This window comes from Conger conger, chromosome 9 (genome assembly GCF_963514075.1).
Source record: "Conger conger chromosome 9, fConCon1.1, whole genome shotgun sequence".
Lineage (NCBI taxonomy): Eukaryota > Metazoa > Chordata > Actinopteri > Anguilliformes > Congridae > Conger > Conger conger.
Genome location: NC_083768.1, coordinates 29,218,843 through 29,240,780, shown reverse-complemented (window position 1 = coordinate 29,240,780; position 21,938 = coordinate 29,218,843). Strand labels below are relative to the sequence as shown.

Sequence of the window (21,938 nt, the reverse complement as noted above, 5' to 3'; positions counted from 1 at the left end):
AAAGTGAATGATCCATGACCTATAATTTATTTTCCAGTAACACTACTATCAGTTACAAACGATTGTTAAGAGTTTAGTTTCAATTATGACTGATTCGTGTTAGTAAAATGTACGCTATGGAGGTCCTATACCAGCATACAATACGTCTGATTATGCTTTTATGGACTAGCTGGACTAAATACTCTGAAACACAGCACCATGACAGGGACATAAAGATAATATTCAAAAATGTTTATGACAGGAAAGTTTCAGCTGAGAATAGATACTATAACAGGTCCTTCGTGCCCCCAGATAACATCTTTTTTTATGAAAATAATCATTTTATGAAAGAGGGAGAGAGAGAAGGCTATTTCTTATTAAAATCGCAGTGCACATACCTTCCAGTTTAAATCATGGATGCTACAATCTTTCAGATCTTCACTGGCGAATCGGAGACCCAAATCGTAATCAGAGCGAGAGCATTATGTCATTATTAGGCTATAAGCATTATAGAATATAAACCTACAAAGTAATCAGTTTTGTTATATAATGGGGCTCAGTGAAGTCGCTCAATTCTTTTTCCGTACTACGCTCCACTATCTGCCTTCTTTTCTCCCTTTCTGGTGCTGTTAAATTAAGCTGTATTGGGGATTGTACAGGATGCGCTCACATTTTCGCTGAGCTATAAAAAATGTTGGATGTGTAATTAAAATATCCCCCTTTGCTCCACAATTTTAACAAATCCATGCATGACTGGAGTAATTGCTTTCAGGGGGTTGATAGGAGAATACCAGTTTCACAGAAAATGCAAGTCAGAGCAGAGTGCTGTCTTAATTATATCCAAATATACTCTAAAATATAAATCTCAGGACAGCATGCATTTTCATCTGCCTAAAATAGTCGAAAACATAATATGGTTGATAGAGATTGATATGAAGATCTGAAAATGTACGACTATAGATTCATCTAAGAAATCTAAGATTATTGTATATCTGGATTTTTTGCAGTGGTTTTGCAGTTGATATATTTTTAAATAAACTAACTGAAGGGTTATACACAACAGCTGTACAACTATTCTGTAAGTAGTACATAGCACTTTCATAAGCACTACAGAAACATTCATAACATCAATGCTATAATTGTAAGAAGGCATTACCACGACACACCACGTGACATGAGATTCCTGGTTTGCAAATGTAAATAGGCAGAGCATTATGCTACACCTATAAGCTTTACACAATGTTTTTGAAAGACAGCCGTGGTTGAATCAGAGCTTGACAATTATACCTTCAGGGCCATTCATGTAGCTTGACGGAAAATTAGGCAAGCAAACTTTTTACCATTGGTGGAAGAAGTCCACCGGTCATTGCTGTAGGAGATTGATAGCCATCTTGACACAGCTGTCCCCAATCCAGGAGAGCTCCTTTACGACGTCTGAGCCAGGGCGTGAATTGTTAGACGAATTGACATCATGACCATGCACAATTGCTGAATTGTGTGTAGCACTCGGTGTTGAGTCGAGTACAATTTCCCACGAGAAATGCTTTCCTCACGTCACTGCTTATGGTCAATCTGGAGCACATATGCCTCCATTAGAATTAGTTTTAGCATGCTTACCTAGGGGAGCAACAATTCCTTTTGACAGCAATTTTGAAATGTTGGTACTTCCCCAGGGTGGAAGGATTTGTCCATCAGTTCAGTAAAAAATGTGTGACAGCAGCTTAGAATGATTTTAACAGTGATGTGGGGATAAGGTTGAGAGGCCCAGCAGTGGTGTTTGTTTGCTAAATTGCTGAAGGCACACAAGCTGTTGTTTTAAATAAATCAAACTCCCTGAAGAAGGTAGAAGAAAAGAGGGTGGGTAGTAGATTTGGAGGAAACAATGCTCCCTGTACAATAGCTATTTTGGCTATTTGAATAATTAGATTATCTGGTCACTGCAGGATGGCCATGGGTTGTGAAGGTAATAAATTGTTAGGCGTGGGGTAACCATTCATCCATACTGAACCTGTCCTCATAGATTTTCTTTGCTGGGAGGGGATGAAATCAAACCCAGTCCAGACAGGAGATTACAGTACTGCCACAGCTGTAGACCCTAGCCAATTGAAGTACTCTGAAGAGGTAAAGCCACCTACTACACTGTTGCCATACTGGGAGAAAGATAACAAGCTCATGTAGTTTACTATTATTATATACAGTACAGACTGTGTATATTTTAGCACTTTATACAATTTCTGTTCAGTCCAGCACATTGGATTTGAAATGGAACAATGTGAGGTTAAAGTACAGACTGTCTGTCCCCCTTAATTTTGTGTGTTGATGTGTATAGGAATCACATTCCTTTTTTATACATAGTCCCCCATTGTAGGGGACCAAAAATAATTGCATGAGATTAAGTTATTTATGTGCGTGTAATATGCTCATAGACCTGCAAATTACTCATGTCCTAAACAAATAAATTTAAAGAAATATGCATTCAATTAAGCTAATTAGCTGGGTGCTGACCTGTCCTTGTCCCTTGGTAATTCCAAAACCCCTTCTCCTGAAATACTCTGCTTTCTCCAGCAGACTATACACATTTCAAATGCTGTGAATATAACACAGTAATAGTAATAGTAAAAACGTGAATAGTAAAAGACGATAGTTCCCCACCGCTGACACGTTTGAGGGGAACTTTCAAAAGAAGAGGAGGGAAAAAATATGATTGCAATATGTCTATGCATTTTTTCCTTAACTTCTGGATAATTCTCCATTTCACCATATTCTTTCTCAGGTTCATACAGGATGGCTTTTGAACTCAAGCTGTACAATCAGTATACAATGTTATGATTCGTACTTTCATCATCATTTGGAGAAGTCCTTGGTGAAGTGTACTCTTGCACCTGCCTCCCCACTGATACTTCTCAACAAGCAGACTGAATGACGGGACTGCTGTATTCACGTCACATGGGAGAAAGTGGAATGACGGGAGAATTTCCCATTGCTCCAACTTGGTAGTGTTCACCATAGAGCGTACTTTGTTGATAATATTCACAGGGCCAAACTATACCTTCTGGTGAATGCAGAATATAGCCAACAATATTCATAGCCATGTATGGTTGGATTGATTTGAGGTTGATTATAACCGTTTAATGTATTGCCATCATTCACAACTCACAGACATGCTTACAAAGAATGATATTTTGAACAAAACATTGTACTTGAAATTGATATAAAGGATTTCACAAAAACATTGAATGAATAGATTGAATTGACAGACTCAAACGAGAGACATACTGATAGAAGGCGGTCTACTGATTTGCATTCTGGGATGGAGAGAGGTTGCTCTTGGTGAGGTTTACACTGGCCAAGGGATGAGAGATGTGTCAGAACACATGGGTAGTAGCCATGGGTAGCACCAGGCAATGGCTGCAGCTCTCAGGAGTGTCAATGGCCACCTGGGCATATTATAAACCAGGCATGTGACTCAGAGAGGTGTCGGTACCTGGCCGTGATGAATGCTCCATACACGGCAAGGCAGATACACCAGCGTAGCTCCTCGGATAAGTTGAGGGAACCGGGCTTAGAAAGAGCCATGTAAAGGATAGCTAACATAGGGTGATGAAATATAGCAGTGTGGGTGGCTGGCTAAATTGATATTGAGCTAGCGTGGATGGCTGGCTGTCCTGATCTACGTTAGCATGAGCAGGAAAAGTTTGGATGCTTGTGTGGAGGTCATGACCGGATGTCATTCCCCACAGGTGGCTCTTGAACACAAAATTGTGAAAGAACCAATTGTAGCCAATAGCCCTACAATTAATCAGTCAAATAAATCAATAAAAAACTTGAACGTTAACTGGAACGATTGCGAAGCTGGCCATGGAAGCCATTTCTCTTGTTGCATTCACGTGATTTCAAAATTTTTTATGACAGGTGGAGGTATTGGAGCCAGAAAGTGTCAATATTTCCTACCATATTTCTCAATCTGAATTGAATTACAACTCGGAGGTTGATGAGAACGGTTTTTCCAGTCGGAAAGTGCTAATTTCCTTAATTTTCACTCAAAGAACTGCACAATGCTAAGGATTTGCAACCAATTAGAAAATATGATTTTAGATTTGGCCAATTTTCTTTCTTTTTTTTGGGGGTGGGTAATGTATAAAAATGGCTGTAATTCCTATGTGAATCATCTCATCGGATGTACCCTCAAATTAAAGCTGACAGTCTGCATTTGAACCTCATATGCATAGTTTATTTTCAATTCCAATGAGTACAGAGTCAAAGCAACAAAAAAATAATTTAAGGATGTATATCTGAGGCTAAACGAGTAGTAAGTGCAATCAAATAGTTATTATTATAAATCAAACAAAATATGAATGAATGTTGCACACTAGTATTACAGTATTACAATGCATGTACAAAAATTGAAATGGTCCTGCACAGGATACTACTGTATGCAGAACAATCACTGAAAGATCTGGCAAAAGTGGGACATACAGTAGCTGACAGAGCACAGCTGATAGTGATTGTTCCTTTACAATAGCAAGGACCTGATATATAAGTTAGGTCCATTCATGTGATTATAAATGTATATGAGGTGTTCCGCAGAAGGCTTACAATATAAAAACACGGCTTCTTTGCTAAAAGCAAAATGGCAGATTAAATGAAAGTGCAGACTGTCAGAGACCGACTCCAATTTTGCCATTTAAACACTCCAATACGTCTTGTAGAAGTGTGAAAAATGAAACTAAAATCACTGAAAGGTGCATTTCGATTTTTCGCTACTTTTACTCAGTGGGAGTGGGGCTTTTCGCTCAACCCTGCGCTAATCCACAGGATACCGTTTAATTAAGTAGGTTAACTATCACTAATTAGGTTAACCAGAATATTATAAAGTGGTACGTTAATGGTCATCAGCATTCAAATGATATGAAAATGACGATATTACAACTATGGGAAGTACATTACAGGTGTAATGATAAGCACTGAGTGAAGAACAAAATGACATACAAGTTACCGTAGACTAAGACTACTGAGTGAGAGACGATGACATCGGATGCTGCTTTTATACTTAGAGTGGGGTAGCACAGCGGTCGAGCGAGAGAGCGAGAGAGAGAGAGTGAGAGAGAGAGAGAATTTATACTGGTCACTGAGTAGTCTACGCGACAGTGGAGATTTCTTAATTATCAACCGCAGTGCACAATAAACAGTTTAAAACTTGTTTAAATCATGGACGCTACAATCTTTCAGATTTTCATCGGCGAGTTCGGCGACCCGAACTGCAGTCTCGTGGACGCGTTTCAGGAGACTTTTTTTGATAACACATCGTTTTCGTTAATGGATTTTGATGGTAGCAAAGCTTTTGACCTGTATCTTCACAAATGCATGTTTTACTGTCTTCAGTATTAAGTGCTCTACTTTCAGACATGAAAAACAAGATTAAGACCACCGTTTTATGTTCTTTTTAAGGTCTGTATTGCAATGCCACCACAGACGAGATTGGAACTTGCTGGCCAAGGAGTAGCACTGGTCGAATCGTGGAAAGACCGTGTCCAGAGTACATAAATGGAGTCAAATACAACACCTCGAGTAAGTTTACTTGAGTAATTTATTTATGCACTGTCTAAACTGTGTTAATTTGCTTTGCCGTACCAACTTATATTAGACATATTAAGGATAAGGGTCATAATATTGGAACGACGCGTCTGCTTGTGGAATTTTAATCGTAGAGTGAACGAAACAAACATGGGAGCTGTCCAGTACCTCTTGCATACTTGCTATAAATGTATCTGCAAAGGAAAGCATACAGCTACTGTAGCCTACAATGACTTAATGTAGGCTATAACGTTTTTGCTCGTGAAGTGACTGTTGCATTTAACGGTGACTGGTAAAAACAGGGCAGGTCGCGAAACTTGCGGATATTGATTCGTACAGAAGAACAATTAGCCTATAACGTAGTGAGACAGAGTGAAAAAAAATGGCATATTAATATTCGAAAGTTTACGAAGTCAAATCTTCGAAAAACGCATATTATAAAAAGACTGAGCAGATTAATATTCACAAATTGCTTTTTACAAGCAGTGAAAGTGGCAGTAGCACGCTTTCAGTTCAGCAAGTTTTTGGAAGACACGGAGTTATTTTGTAAGATACTCGAAATGCTGCAATGCTATAACTCACAAATATCCAGTGACAATGATGAATAAAATGAAAGGATTACCCCTCATTTTACGTAGGCTAATATACATCGTTATACTCTTAAGGTGGAAACATTTTTTTTTGTATGTGGGATGGAATGTTAAGGATCATTTGGTGCCTGAATCAAGTACTATTTGAGAAAAGCTCCTCTCCACTCTCCAGCATACGTCATCTGTACAGATTGAGGATGGAATTAGTGTCATTTCATGCTTTAGCAGGGCGATATAATGTGTTTGGAAATATTTATTTATTCATGAATTTATTTCCTCTTGAACATTTTTTTAATGTTCAGGGAAGAAGCAAAACATCATGTATTGGTTTTTAAGGGTGAACATAAACCCAGTGCGCACTTCATTAAGTATTTATTAGACTTATTTATTTTTATTTTTATTATTCTCATTATTCTTTACTTTTTGGTCTTCTGCAGCTGCAGCCTATCCACTTAGAGTTTTGATGCATTGTGTGTTCAGAGATGCTCTTCTGAATACCACTGTTGTAATGTGTAGTTATTTGCATTACTGTCAGCTGCTGAACTGCATCTCACTGGATTATTTATTTTTTTGCACCATTCTCTGCAAACTCAAGAGAATGTTGTGCGTGAAAATCCCTGGAGATCAGCAGTTTCTGAGATACTCAAACCACCCTGTCTGACACCAAAAACCATTCCACAGTCAAAGATCACATTTCTTCCCCATTCTAACATTTGGTCTGAAAAACACCTGAACCTCTTGACATATCTGCATGCTTTTATGCATTTAGTTGGTGTACAAGCTGGTGTACAGGTCTACCTAATAAAGTGAGTGTATGTATAATCGAGAAGGTATTTTGAAGATTGGTGTGTAGCACTGGTCCCATGTAGAATTCAGCATTACTAGGATTATTTATTGAATGGAAAAGCTCTATATTGCAAAGCCATTGTTATTTACCTTGCTTTCATTTCATAGCAGATTTGTAGTCTGGCTTTGGTCTGTCTAGGTAGGATTTCTCTGAGGTTTTGTTCTAATATAAAACAAAACAGCTCATTGATACCAGCCACGGGACAAATATTCCCAATCATGTTTTTCATTGTAGGCAGAAGTGTTCAGATGATTCCTATTTTTGCCTTTGCTACTGTATGTTTTATTTTTAAAGGGGTTCCATTGGTACCCTTCTGTTTTTTCCCTCTCTGTATCCACAGAAACACTGCTTCTTTTCAGTGGCCACATTAAGGTTGTGGAAATGCATAGTTTTTTTAATTTGTGTATGAGGGTGCAACTTGGGTTTCTCTCAACCTAAGAATGTTCTTTTTTTACTGCATGCATATAGTGTGCACACATATGCAAAAACCCACTCCTTAGTTTTGTTAAATCACATAAGCCATCTGCTTTTCAAAGCATACATACACCATAACAGACTGGATACCGTGTGAGGGAAAGAATTTTATTTCAACAGATGCTATCAATGCTACAGATTTTAGCTCTTGAGGGAGATTAATACGAGTCTGTCCAGACATTTCTATGTCAAGTGGACAGCTTACAAGAATGCTAAATGGGTCTATGTCATACAAGAGTATGGTACTGGGTTGTGTGTGTTATATTATATTTATAGTAAAAAAGTATTCAAATTCCATGTCAGTGATGATACTGTGTGTAAGATTTAGCATTTAATTAGAGATTCATCTGAAATTTCCTGTAAGTGAATAAATTAATGTAATGTGTCATTCAATCACTATAGTTTACATGCAGTGACATTCATGCAGAATATAGCTTGCAGTTTGTAAGAATGATGAAGGATCATTGTCAAAATAACAGTGGAACCATACCACAACTTAAGTGTACATGATTTAACATATTAAGATAATGTGGCCAGGGCCCAGAGCCACAAATCCATCTTCAAGCAACAGCAGTACAAAACCATTGTCCACAGTGATAGAATGGGCTCTGTTTTGAGGTATCTATGTCACATGGTGCTTGGGCATGGTCAGTGGTGTTGCATGGGTGCATTGGACATGGCTGCTTAATGTTGATATTTTCGTGACCAGTGGCCAGGGGCGAACAGCTCTGAGTATGTGGGGCAGGTCGAAAACATGCTGGATTATTTTGAATGCATCAGTGGGTGTGTTGCAGTTTGATTCATTTATAGCTCATCAAATGACCTCTTTAAGGACTGTGCATTGCGCAGGATGTACCGTTATAATCTTCTGTTTTGATTCACATTTAATTCTAACTCTGTAACATGTCATTAAGAAATTCCATTCTCAAATGAGGGATTTCAGTGAGGCAAATAGTTGGCTGTTATTCTCTATTATTGACATTTATAGGCCAAGATTATTAGACATTAGAACCTTTGCAACAAGGTAATGCCAGATCCCATCAACATTGATGTAAAAATCGAAAATGGCCAGTCTGATTATTTCTGTTGTGCTGAGCACTGCAAAAATGAATCTCTTGGTACATTTCTCAAACACAAGGGACATGTCTAATCCCCCCCCCCCCAAAAAAAAAAAAAAAAAAAAAAAAAAAATGCACTTCTGATGACAACTATGTTTAGAACAGCATTTCCTGTGTATTTTGCTAGTTTCTGGATGTGATGCTCTGACTTATGGTAGAACCTATGCACTTGTAAGTCGCTTTGGATTAAAAGCGTCTGCCAAATGACTAAAATGTAAATGTAAAATGTAAAACATAATTGATCAACCATTTTAATCAGCATTGCAAGCCCAAACCACATAGATGCTTGGGGTCTAGTTAATTATTCTGTGCAAACTGTGAATGCTGTCACTGTTGTGAATGCAGAAACATTTTATTCGTAAAGCACTAAATCTGGAAGACCAGTAAAAATGGCAATTTATCAATTATGATTATATAAGAATATTACCAGTCGAGACAAAACTCTTCGATTTCATGTTTCACTGATTAAAGGCAAAACAGCATTCAGTTTGCCACCTTCCTGATTTCCTGTATTATTGCATATTTTCACACAGAACTTTGGCAGCAATAATCGCAAGCAAACACCTATAGTTTGTTATCAATCTGTAACATGTTGTAAATGTACCAATGCATATACCTTTTACTCTGAACATGCTGGAAATCAGTTTCAAAACTAAAATGTTCTTGATATTGCTATTGTGTCCCTCCATCTTAGTTCTGTTTATGCTGCTCTCCATCTGTATCAGCGTGTGGCTGTGTCATTATCACTTAGGGCTAGGGGTGACATGTTATTAATGCTCAGGTAGACCTGATGGGCTGCAGTGTGAAAAGAAGTGGTGCAGGTTTTAGAAAAGGGCTGTATTTGTATGCACCCTCCTGAACTGATGGAGAGAGTTGCAGTGATCTGATGGACTTGATGTCGCAATAGAGCATTACGTAGAAAAATAGGGAAATGTGGTTCCCTGGGAGAGATGTGTGGTTCTGGAAAAAAAGCCCCAAAAAATATTAAGGATCACAGGTTGTCCATTCTCCTTTAAAGAAATACATGAAGAAAATGGTGTTCCCCAGTAGTATAGTTAATAAAATTGTGGTCTTTGAGGTTTTGGCTGTAGCTTTAAGAACATTTTGAAACGGTAATCAATGGCAGCAGAGGAACTGACTTGCTCTCACCGGGGGTAGTATGGGATTGAGTTATCCAGAGTTCTTCAGAATGTCCATGAATGAGTTCCTCTCACCCACATGCTGGATACGTGCAGACTGACCATTCTCACCGGTGAGAGATTCGGCTCTCTTCCAACAGGTGTTCTCTCTCTTTTAGTACCGTGTAGACTGCAGCCTCTGGAGTATACTCGAATAGCATGTGCACTTGATGCTCTTGGCTGCAGTGATCCTTGCGTAAGTGTGTGTGGGGGGTATGATGAGTAATGCACACATAATAAACCTCTCCACCTTGGAGAAAAAAACTACTTCTGGTTACCCAAACTAAATTTCTGAGCTTGTATAATATGAATATGGAATCCGTACCTCTTGCAGAGGTGTTGCCCATGATGTAAGCATAGATTTAGCTTTTGTAGTTGCCACAAACAGGTGCATGTGAATAATAACTTGCAGTTACAATATAGATAGATAGATAGATCTTTATTCATAAAGCACTTTTCCAAACAAGTTACAAAGTACTTTACAGAAATAACATTTCAACGATTCCACCTTTCAACGGTTGACTGTCTGAATAAAAGCCTATGCATCAGCTGTAGAACTACATGAATTTGCTCTCTAATTTGGTCATACCTTATATATCAGAGCTGACTCGTGTCATGTGATGCATTTTTTTGTAATCAAAAGCATTCACATCATTAAGATGGATGATGCTGCCTAATTGCAGGTGTAATTCTTTTCACATTTTTGCACAGAAATTTGCATGCTGGTTATATTTATCTGAGTTACGTATATGACACAGAAGATGGTGGCCAATAACACTGTATGACAGAGGGAAGCCCATTGCTGAGTCACAATGTGCCCCATGACTGCACAGCCAAATTATGTGTTCGTCATCTGACCAGTTTCAGTGGGATTGACTTTATGATAAATTATTAGGTCTGTAAATGGCATTGAATACACCATTCAGTTAAATGTATTGACACTGCAAACTGATTTGATGCATCTCTGCTTCCCTGCATATAAATAATATACAGTACATGTACAGTACAGTAAATAATAAATATAAATATTTGCCCCCTTTCTGATTTCCTCTATCATTGATTCTTTTTGACACAGAACACACACAAGTATTGTTTCATTGATTTAATGAAAAAAGTTATCAAACACACGTGTGTGAAAAAACAATTGCCCCCTTTAAATGAATAACTAGTTTCACTATTTTAGCAGCAGTAATTGCAACCAAACGCTTAATATAATTTGATATCAGTCTGTCACATTGCTGTGGAGGAATTTGAACTCACTCTTCTGCTTTAAATAAGACAAATTGGTTGGTTAGCCAATAATAATAATAACAACAATAATATTGGCCAATAAGCAACCATAATCATAAACCACATTCTTCAGGAGAAAAACTACCATTGAATGGGTGTTACATTTTGGTGTAAGCGGCTGCTTCTCCATGTTCTGTTTGGAGTCCACGTTTGTGAGAGCGACAATGAGACTAGCAACATTGCTACCGCAAATATGCTACCTAATCTTTTGAATCAATGCTCTATGTCAACGGTTTTAGGAATGACTTTACACTTAGTAGGCAGTAAGTAAGTAAGTATAACTTGTAAATTGTATCTTCACTCATTGGAACTAAATCATTTGGTGCAACCTATTTATTCTACAGTCTATGGGTACAACCTATTTAAATTAAGAGGCATGGTAACTCTGAATTAACGTTCAAACTATCCTACATTTGAACTTACGTTATACTGGTGCAACAGGCTGCTGGACTTTACGGAAATTATAATTTGCAAGGGTGAAAACAAGGAAAAAGATATCAGGTGGTCTTCTACATGATGTTAATCTTAATATATCTAAATTGTCTATACAGTAATGTGAATGAATAATAATTGTATGCTGACTGATGTAGTACTTCTGTGATATGTGGTATAGTAGCCTATAAGGCAGAATCCAATAGGTAAGTTTTGGCTTTGAAGGAGGCTAATGTTTGTGAATTGATTGTGATTGTGAATTTCAATGTGGCTTTGTAAATCTCATGCTCAGAATCGATAGAGCGTGTCTCTCTCGGGGCCACACCTATGCCTCAGCCCTGGGCCTCCAGGCTTGATTATGCGTGGGCTTTCACCTTTCCCTGGCCATCTCTTTAAATTGCCTGAAATTGAATTCCATGGTCAGTGTTTCCCGCAGTGGTTTATAGTTAAGGCGGGCCACCTTAGCAAATAACACCGCCATTGGATTCAAAAATATAAATTGATTAAAAAGAAAAAGAAAAAATACAAAATCTGACTGTGTTGCAAGGTAATGCCGAACAACAGCATTTGTTATTTGTTAAAATAACATTGTGCAGTTTGTCTTACAATCGTTATCAAATTGGACCAACATTGAGGTGAGAGTGAATGAATAATCGTAACTCTACAAAATACCAGCATAACAGCGGTGCCAATTATCAAATTCTTTGCACACACTTTTTATTCACAATTAATTGGTATTTATAAACATACACATGTAGATATGAAAAAAAACTGTGTCTGTGCATGCTTGACAAGTCACGCAGAGTTTCTTAGTTCAGTTTCAATCACACATAAAATGTATTCAGGGATTTACGAAATATTGATAAATGAGGCCTATTCTGTGTGAAAAATACACAGTAATACAATAATAGAGCAAATCAGAAAAGGGACAAATACATTTTCAAAGCACTTCTCATTACAGTGATCTCGCTGACAACAAACAAATAAGAAAATAAATGAATTAATAATAAGTAAATAAATGTGACCCATAATATCTTAAGGTCATTGCCCCAGTCTGTGTTTTTGTGAAAAGGGGAGATTTGAAAGCTATACTTACTCGACCTCTGACATTCTGTAAAGCTGTCTGACGTGTTTGTTTAGTTTTTTTTGATGCAAAGGTTAACAGGTTCATCAACTGCTTAATATGTGTATAACATGTTCATCTGTGAACTGAAGTCATACTGCGTACAATGTAAGTGTTGTGTTCTGATGACAAGGGACAGAAATTGCCTTATTTTAAAGTAATTTTATTTGACTATTTTAATATTTTAATTTTAACATATATTAACATTTATTTTTCAATTTAGAGGTTTACATGTTTAACAGAATCCATCCTTATTGTTTGAAGAAGCAGTGAAAACATGTGAGTGAAGATTTGCTACAAAAAAGCATAATTATTCATGTGTTGCTGACAGACAATTGTTCAATCTGCTCAAATCTTAAAATAGGCAGCTTCTGTTCTTTCATCAGGTATGTTGCATCTCTGGAATAAACTATGAAATGGTAAATATTTCTTAATAAAATCGGAAACCTACCTATTAAGTGTTGCATAGGGATGTTTTCAGTAGCAGTACAAATGGATTAGCACACAGTTCCACAGTTCCAGCCGTGCAATCGTTTGATTCATGGAGAACCTTGGTGAGGAAACTGACTGTACTGGTGGCAGCTACTTTTGGCACTTGTAGAGAAACCATTCACATATGAATTCACATTCACAAAGCTGGTGTCATACCAGGACTGACAACACAACAATGACGTTTTTCTTGTATATTTTTAGAATCTATCTATGGTAACGGTGGGTGGGTTTTGTACTTCGGAAAGCTCTGGGACTTGAAACCTACACACAGCTTGCTTTCACCAAACTGTTTCAACATAGTCTCTGCTGCATTATTGAAAAGAACCATGATAGACAATCACTGTGATACAATTGCTGAAACAGTGCTGTTGAATGCAGTATCAGATGTTATTGGCTGTGTATTGTTGTATTCAAGGTATTCTAGCTGCCAACTGTGGTATGATAGTTGATTGTAGTCTTCAAGGGTTCTGATTATCTGTGTTTACACTAGGACTCGGAACTGTACTGTCCTCTCAGGTCCTCTTAGCACTCATACTTGTGTTTGTTTTGCACTTCATTGTACGTCGCTCTGGATAAGAGCGTCTGCTAAATGCCATGTAATGTAATGTAATATAATGTAAATGTTCACCACAAAATTGCCGGCTGGCTGAATTGCCACATTAAGATTTGTGTAGAACAAGTTTCCCCCCTATGATCCACGTGACAAAGACCGATAATAGAAATGTTCCCATCGGTACAGTTTAAAAAACATTTAAAAGATTCTTCATTATTCCCAGTCGCCATTGCATCATTTCTATCCTGTGCCTGGACGAGACAATAGCAGCAAGACTTCAGACATTATCCTGAAAACTAAAATTTAAAATGAACACCAAGAATGACAAAAACTGAAAATCTGAAAACTTTGAGCGAGGATGGTTTTCTGTGGCGCTAGGGTAGGATAAGAAGAAAGAATGCTCTGATGCTCTTGAAAAACACTTGCTTTAAAGCTCCTACTTTCCACCAACACCAACACATAGTGCAAACAGTGTGGAATTATTCCACACTCCCCCTGACGTGCAGTGTTATAAGCTGTGTATAAGTGGTGACATAAAGTGAGACTTTGTCACTGCTGTGCTGCGTTCACAGGCTCGAGGTCACAGGTTGAGTGCCGTAGATAAGCAATAGAGTATTATTTGCACAAATATACTCACTATAATGACTTCATTAAGGAATTTACTTGAGCATGTAAACAGATATTATGCCTCCCGACTACTGATTTCAGAATGTTAATGGCAAACTCATATTCTTGATAACCACTTAGCTCATCCCATTTGTTGTAGAAATGTCACTGTAAAAGTAATTTATCATAATGTGTCATGCTTGCTTTGCCTTGAAAATTAATAGGACAATATGTTGTGATATTTGTTTCAGGAGTCTATTTATATTTCAAGCAAACAGCTTTGCATTCACTTTTCTCACTGCATATAGTGATATAGACAATATCTAATGTTATGGTGGTTATACTACAGAAGGATTTTTATCTTATACACATTTTTCCCCAATCGTCCAGCCCTAATTGCTGGATATATGCCTGATTTGATCCTCATACTTTCTGGCCCTGGATACTGAATCTCTGGCGGTATTGGCCTTTCGTGCTTTGGAATTCTGGGCCAGATCTGCATCAGGGTTCCGGCCCAGGTATTGCAATGGACATTTTACTATTTGGTTATTAACACCATTCAGGTTTGGTACCTTTTGGTTTCAGTCATTCCACTGCACGTGTATATGCTATACCTGTACTTTATGCCATGTATACGTGGTACAGACACTGTTAATGAAGTAATGCTGACAGCACTTTAATTAGTTTAAAAGCTCAGTTGTTATCTTTGTGATTGAGCTAGAAAATATCCATTAGTTTCCTCTTGCAGATCCCTGCATAGTTATGCTTACTGCGCACAGAGAATGTGTCCTGCAGTGAGGGTCTGGAATTTCAAAATGTAATGATTTATTGCTCAAATAGTTTTTTAACAGTATTTATTTTGCGTGTGTTAAATATGGGCGGCCTGTAGCGTAGTGGTTAAGGTAATTGACTGGGACATGCAGGGTCGGTGGTTCTAATCCTGGTGTAGCCCCATAAAATCCGCACAGCCCTTGAGCAAGGCCCTTAACCCTGCATTGCTACAGGGGAGGATTGTCTCCTGCTTAGTCTAATCAACTGTATGTCGCTCTGGATAAGAGTGTCTGCCAAATGCCAATAATGTAAAAATATATGGATCACACATTTAAATAGGTTTTGTTTTAGGCAGGTAATTGATGAACTTGTTTGTTCATTAAAAAGCAGCACTTGCATTCAATTGTTAGTGAACATTATGGATACATGTACATTATTTCAGGCAATAGAGGACATGGAGCTCTTCTCTAAACTACCCTCTCCAGCATGCATTAGGAAGTGTTTCTTGTCAGGCACTGCCAAGTTAAGATGGTAGAGTGGTTTGCTGACATGCACAGCATAATCAATACAAATTCAATAAGAACAATTACAAATAGGGGATCCATTCCACTAGTCAAATCTTTGCTGGAATTCCAATTGTTAAAAATATTATGTGAGCTGTTGCCATTAACAGCCTTTCCCACATCCTGACAGCTTGGCATAGTCTTCTGAGCAAACCCAGCAGAATTGTTATTATAGGTACTGAGTGAGTGGGCACTGTATACTGTGAGTGGAATACATGCATAGCCAACACAATCTGATAGCCAATGTTAATTTATAAACGTTTTTATTACCATGCAGTTCAGCTGTTCTGTTCCCATCTACTGGACAGCTTGATAGCTACTGGACATCAGAAATGTCTCTCTCAGAAATGTGGAGGTACATCTTTGCTCTTCAAGCATAACAATGTACCCTGAAAGTTCTCTTCAGGTTCTCTTTACAAGTAGGTACAAAGTACCACAAAGTACCACAACTTAATTATATATTGCTGGCTAGGGGTGCAATTATGTGTACCTTCCGTGTATCTACCACCCCAGCAACAAGCATTTGTACCATTTTATGTACTTTTCATACCTTTGTGAGTGAATGCTCAAAATGCTCAACAAAATGCTGAACAGTTCACTCCTGGAGCTGACGTAATTGCATTAATAAATCTCTCTGCTGGTGGTCAGATGCACTGCATAGTAATTGATTCACAGTAAGCACTGTGCTAATACTGCAGGCTTACATTCTGAAAATGAGCATGCCGTAGTCTACCCGTAGAAACCCACATCTTCCGTTTTCTGCACATAAAGTTTTATGGAGATTGCAATTATCTTTTTTTTTTAATCCTCTGGTGCATTTTCATGACTCATCCTTTTCTCATTTCATGAAATGGTGTAATATGTATTATGGTAAAACAAGTTCATTTATTTTGAATGGCTAATCCAGCAAACGAATTAGCATCCATCAACAGTAATGTACCTCGCAAGCTACTGAAGATCAAGTAACCTCAGCACTTTATAATAACCTGAAAAATGTTAATGTGAGTTTCAATGTACTACAGCAGAAAGAAGCTTAAATGCATTAACTAAATGTATTAATCATTCACATTTACATGGATGCATTTTTCCAGGTTAAACCAGATTAAATTATTGTTTCATTTCTAAAATGGTTTGAATATATTAACTGTAACACTGAGATAGTTCAAGGAAAACAGCAAGTTTGGAATCTGAAAATATTACATTACATGCCCACATCCAAAATGTAGTCTCCTTGTCAGTTTGTTGGCTACTTCTCCAGGGAACACTCTTTTCTCAAATTCAGCAGGTTAATCCTTTAAAATACATCTATCACTGAATACATTTTGGATGAACATTTTTCACCCTCTTACGTATATCTCTATATCCTACTATCCAGCTGACTTGTATAAGTGTATACTTATAAGTTCAGGCAAGGAACAATCCTAATGATACGTTAGCAACCATTAGCAATAGTCATTAGTAATCTTACAGCTTGTAGTTAGATACCATAGTAGCTGCAGCAGAGAATGTTAGAAGTTAGACAGCTAATAAACTCCTGCAGAGTTCAGGTGAGCAAGGGTGCAGTTTAAATATGTGCGTGGCAGAACATAGGCAGTGATTCTGCTGTCCTGATTTTAGTGTGGAGCTCACACCACTGAGGAGACCTGAATAGGGACCTTGAGATGAGGGCCCTTTATTACATTACGTGGAGGGGAGGGGACAGCAAGCCAAACAGTGGATGCCTGGCAGTTTTGATAATGGATTGTTAGGAAGAAGGTGTTGCTCCTCTTGCTGCACCATTTTCTGTACATTTGTATGAAAATGTCCCCGTCAGGAAATAAATGGGACACAAAGTTTGTTGCTCAGGGTGACAGAAACAGACCATCGTCATAGGTCCAAACAGACAGAAGCTGTTGTGCGCACAACTCCCCATTCTCTTTGTGAGACAGAACTCACAGAATGAGAGGAGCCATCAATTTCCGCTGAGTCCAGCTCCCATGAATGTGCATCCAGTCACACAATAACAGGGCAGAAAGCAAAGCACTTCAAGTTTGTCTAATATTTAAAAACCATGGAGTGAAAGGGTACACTTGTCATTTCAGAGGAAATGCCAAATTGACAACCATTTTTACAAAAACATTATAGTCCTGCATTCAAACTCAAACAACGGTGCCAGTCTAAATCACACCCTGCTGAAATACAATAAATCCAAAGCATTGAATTGTAGAGTTTGAATTGAAATGTAAACTGAAGCTGTCAGTTGTAACATCAAAATACACTACACTTGTTTTGCATAAATGACTTGGGAAAACATAACTGCTTAAATTTGTTCTCCAGAGAATACACACTACTGTTCTGATTGAATCTGTCCTAGACTGAATCTAGGTCAAGTAGTCCCCCATTGTGGACAGAATTCAATGAATAAAATTATTCCTTACTTACATTTTTGTGAACATAAAACCAAGTGATATTTTTCTTCATAAACAAAACAGTTTGGCATATCACAAACTCCCCAAACTGTGTTTGTACAGTACATGGATATACTACCACATGCTTAAGCATGCTTGAACCTATTCACTGAATGCAGGTCAGTATCTCAGCTGCTATAAGTTTAACAGATTACTACCAATTCTGTAATTGTACAAATACATCCATCCATCCATTATCTTAACCCGCTTATCCTGAACAGGGTCGCAGGGGGGCTAGAGCCTATCCCGGCATACATTGGGTGAAAGGCAGGAATACTCCCTGGACAGGTCGCCAGTTCATCACAGGGCACACACACACCATTCACTCATGCACTCATACCTACGGGCAATTTAGACTCTCCAATCAGCCTAACCTGCATGTCTTTGGACTGTGGGAGGAAACCGGAGTACCCGGAGGAAACCCACGCACACACACGGGGAGAACATGCAAACTCTGCACAGAGAGGCCCCGGCCAACAGGGATTCGAACCCAGGACCTCCTTGCTGTGAGGCGGCAGTGCTAACCACTGCACCATCCCTGACGCCGTTGTACAAATACACTATACCTGAAAACCACAAGTCTGTATATTAACATTGTAGTTGAATGTATTATTGTTATTTATTGGATGTTTTTGTCTTGACTCAATCTTCTGTGTATGTTGGGTCTCATGAATACGAATAGTTACTTGATTACAAATGAAATGTTTAAATTGCTCATTTTCACACCAGAATTTCAGTGAAAGTATTGTCATTCCAGTTGCAATGCCACTGATAATGTGGAGACTGTACCTCATTGTGTAAAATATATTGCATTAGCCTTTTGTCAAATTGCATGTTTCATTGAATCTCTTTATGAAAACAAGTCAAATGAAACACGCAACCACTTTAACACAACACTAACTCTGCAGGGTATAGACTTAAACATGGCATATTTCTGATAGATTTACTGTACAATTAATATTTATTTGCTTTAATTTAAAGGATACCCATCTATAAAGCTCCCATCTTTCCAGATTTCCCTGTGTTCAGCAGTTTGATTCAAGATGAAATAGTTTTACTCCATTCATGTAAAAAACATATTGTGTTGCCAAAGTATAATAATGTTGTGACAAACAAAGTGGACATCCGACAGAATGGCTCTCAGCAAAGGTTATGCCATACCTCAGCCAGACCCACTAAACATGTTAGAATTGATTTTCTTCTGTTATCTGTTCAAAATAAGCCATTTTGAGTGAAGAAAACTTGTTTTAAGGTATAGTTCACAACATTTGACACACCAAAAGGACACATGTGCCTCATCTTAGAAAAACACTTGCAGAATTTCACTGCTTTTAGATATCTACACAATTGTTGTTCTACTGGTAGACAACTGTATACAATAATTTTGTAATTTTAGATGTGGTGCAATAAATATTAGAACATGTATTCTTGTTTTGCTTTGTATGAAGATTATGTATGTATCAAACATACTTTCTCATGTGTTTCTTAGGTTTTTATACTTTTTATACTAGTCTTAATGGTACACATGTGCCCTTCATATTCAGTCATCATCATGTCTCTACTATGTGTTGCCTCACAGTGAAACAGCTTTATTTTAGAGTATTGAAAACAGGCCTGAGGGAAAGGGTTAATTGGGCCAGAAAGCTCTCAGATTTGGCATGCTGGTAGGCAAAACATCCTGATATGGGAAATATGGGCCTTTAAACACAGACCTACAATTTATATCAAATAATAACATAAAATAATATTTTCTGCAGTATGTACAGTATATACAGTGGCTTGCCAACCCCTGCCTTTTAAGGTTAAGTGTAGAATTATCTATATATTGTTTATATATCTTGCAAAAATGTATTCATTTGGTAATTATTTAGTAAGAATATTCTAGATATTACTACATTTGCATTTATGTTTTACAGTGTTGGCTAGAATGTGGGGGGAATTTTCTTCCTAGTGTTTTAAAAAATGTATGTTTATTTTCATACACGTTGAGGGAGAACTTACATAGAGCACATACTGTCATAAATTGTTGATAACAAAATCACTTTTGTTCCGGTCAGTGCCCTTTCCTCAGTATAGCACTGTTTTGTGACATATAAATCTAAAAGCATGAGCCATAAAATGGAAATGCTTCCACTGCTAATGGAGTAATGTTTTCAAGAATCAGAAAAGGCCTGCAAAACATGTTCCTTGCCTTCTTCGCTATCTCAATAAGCTGTAAGTTATTTTATGCTTGGAGTGGTCAACTCATTCGAGACTGCAATATTAATGTCAAAATCAATTTTCCAAATAATTTTCACTACGAAATGCAACCAAGCAGTTGATCGGTAGTTTAGTTGTCAATGCCCATGGCACACTGAAATGCAATCTAAGAAGTTGTAAATGGTTGCATTCTTCTTGAATTCCCAATGTGCAAATTGTTTTCAGATAATTGTTCACCAGCTCATAGCTCATCTTAAGGGGGAAAAAGTCAGAAACAATACGCATCCATTCATCCATCCATCCATTCTCTAGCCACTGTATCCAGGTCAGGGTCTTGGTGGCAACATGGCAAGTAGAGCAGCCCAGACAGCCCAGAGATATAATCCCTCCAGCGTGTCTTAGGTCTGCCCCTGGCTCTTGTGCACGTGCCTGGAACACCACCAAAGGGAGGCGCGCATGGGCATTTTAAGCTGGTGCCCAAACCACCTCAGCTGACTGCTCTCAATGTGTAGAAGCAGCGGCTCTATGGTCAGATTTTCCTGGATGACTGAGCTCCTCACAGACAGTAAGCCCTGCCATCCTGTGGAAAAACCCCATTTTGGACGCTTGTATTAACAATTGCACTCTTTTTCGGTCACTACCCATAGCTGAGATGAAGTAGATCGAATGGTCAATGAAAAGCTCTGCCAATTGGCTCAGCTCCTTCTTAGCATCACTCTCAGCTGCAAACCGTTCCCGTGTGCACCAAAGGTCACAGTATGATGAGGCTGAAAGAATGACATCATCTGCAGACTAGAGAGATGGGAAATTTAAAATAAATAATTGATAATTCTCATCATCCAGTTTGAAGGAGAAATTTTAAGTTGCCTTGTTTGATATGGGTGTTCGTAATTATAAACTTGCCATGAAAAAGGCTGACAAGTGGGGATACAACTGCATTTTATTTTATAACTTTTATTTTGTAACGTAATGTTACAGTAGTGTAAGTTTGGTTTAATAGTTGTCATCTTACAATTGACGCTTCACAGAACGATGCAGAAGAATATTGCGGGTCAGTGTTCTAGCTGGTATGGTTGTGAAACATTTTATCTTGTACTATAGTTGTCTATACAGTAGTTATCATATATGATGTTAATAGTTACATCATATAGACTATGGCACTTCATACTGTGAAGTCATACTGTGTGTTTTATCCATCAGCTCATTCCATAGTCCTATCGTTCATTCATTTGTTTCACCTGTTTGTCATTTTAGTTAATTCACCTGTGTATTCATACCACTCTGTTTCCCGTATTCCTTTGCCAGATGTGCTTACCTCGACTTTCCTGCATTTTTCTGATCGCTTGACCTTTATTCTGACCCGTTTTGTGTACCCTGACTTTTGTTTTCTGGTTTCTGATTCTGTCGCCATTTTGATCTTCTGTTTACGATTTTGCTTGAACATTGTGAATACGATTCCTGGACTCTCATTTGCATCGGATTGCTGGTGATTGACCCTTGCTTGTTTAACCTGGAAATTAATAAGCTATTCTGCTATTCTGCACATTTCCTGGTTGCGATTGGTTCTTCAGCCCTGGGACACCTCATATTTTCACATGTTGGTTATCTCATTGTTTATTAGAGCAGCTATCAGTGTTTTGAAGTTACATGATAATGGGGGAGTCATGCCAAAATAATTAGGGAAGTAGAAGTATGGAAATTT

At 38.0% G+C, this 21,938-nt stretch overlaps 1 protein-coding gene across 1 annotated transcript in view; it reads left to right on the top strand.

Annotated features, from left to right (window-relative positions):
- Nucleotides 1-5,187: 5,187 nt before the first annotated feature.
- The window catches only part of LOC133137101 (corticotropin-releasing factor receptor 2), a 56,963-nt gene continuing 40,212 nt past the window's right edge, over nucleotides 5,188-21,938 (top strand). Inside the window, exons 1-2 of the mRNA XM_061255139.1 lie at nucleotides 5,188-5,308; nucleotides 5,428-5,547. Coding sequence (XP_061111123.1) covers nucleotides 5,188-5,308; nucleotides 5,428-5,547 — 241 coding nt within the window. The remainder of the gene's footprint in view (nucleotides 5,309-5,427; nucleotides 5,548-21,938) is intronic.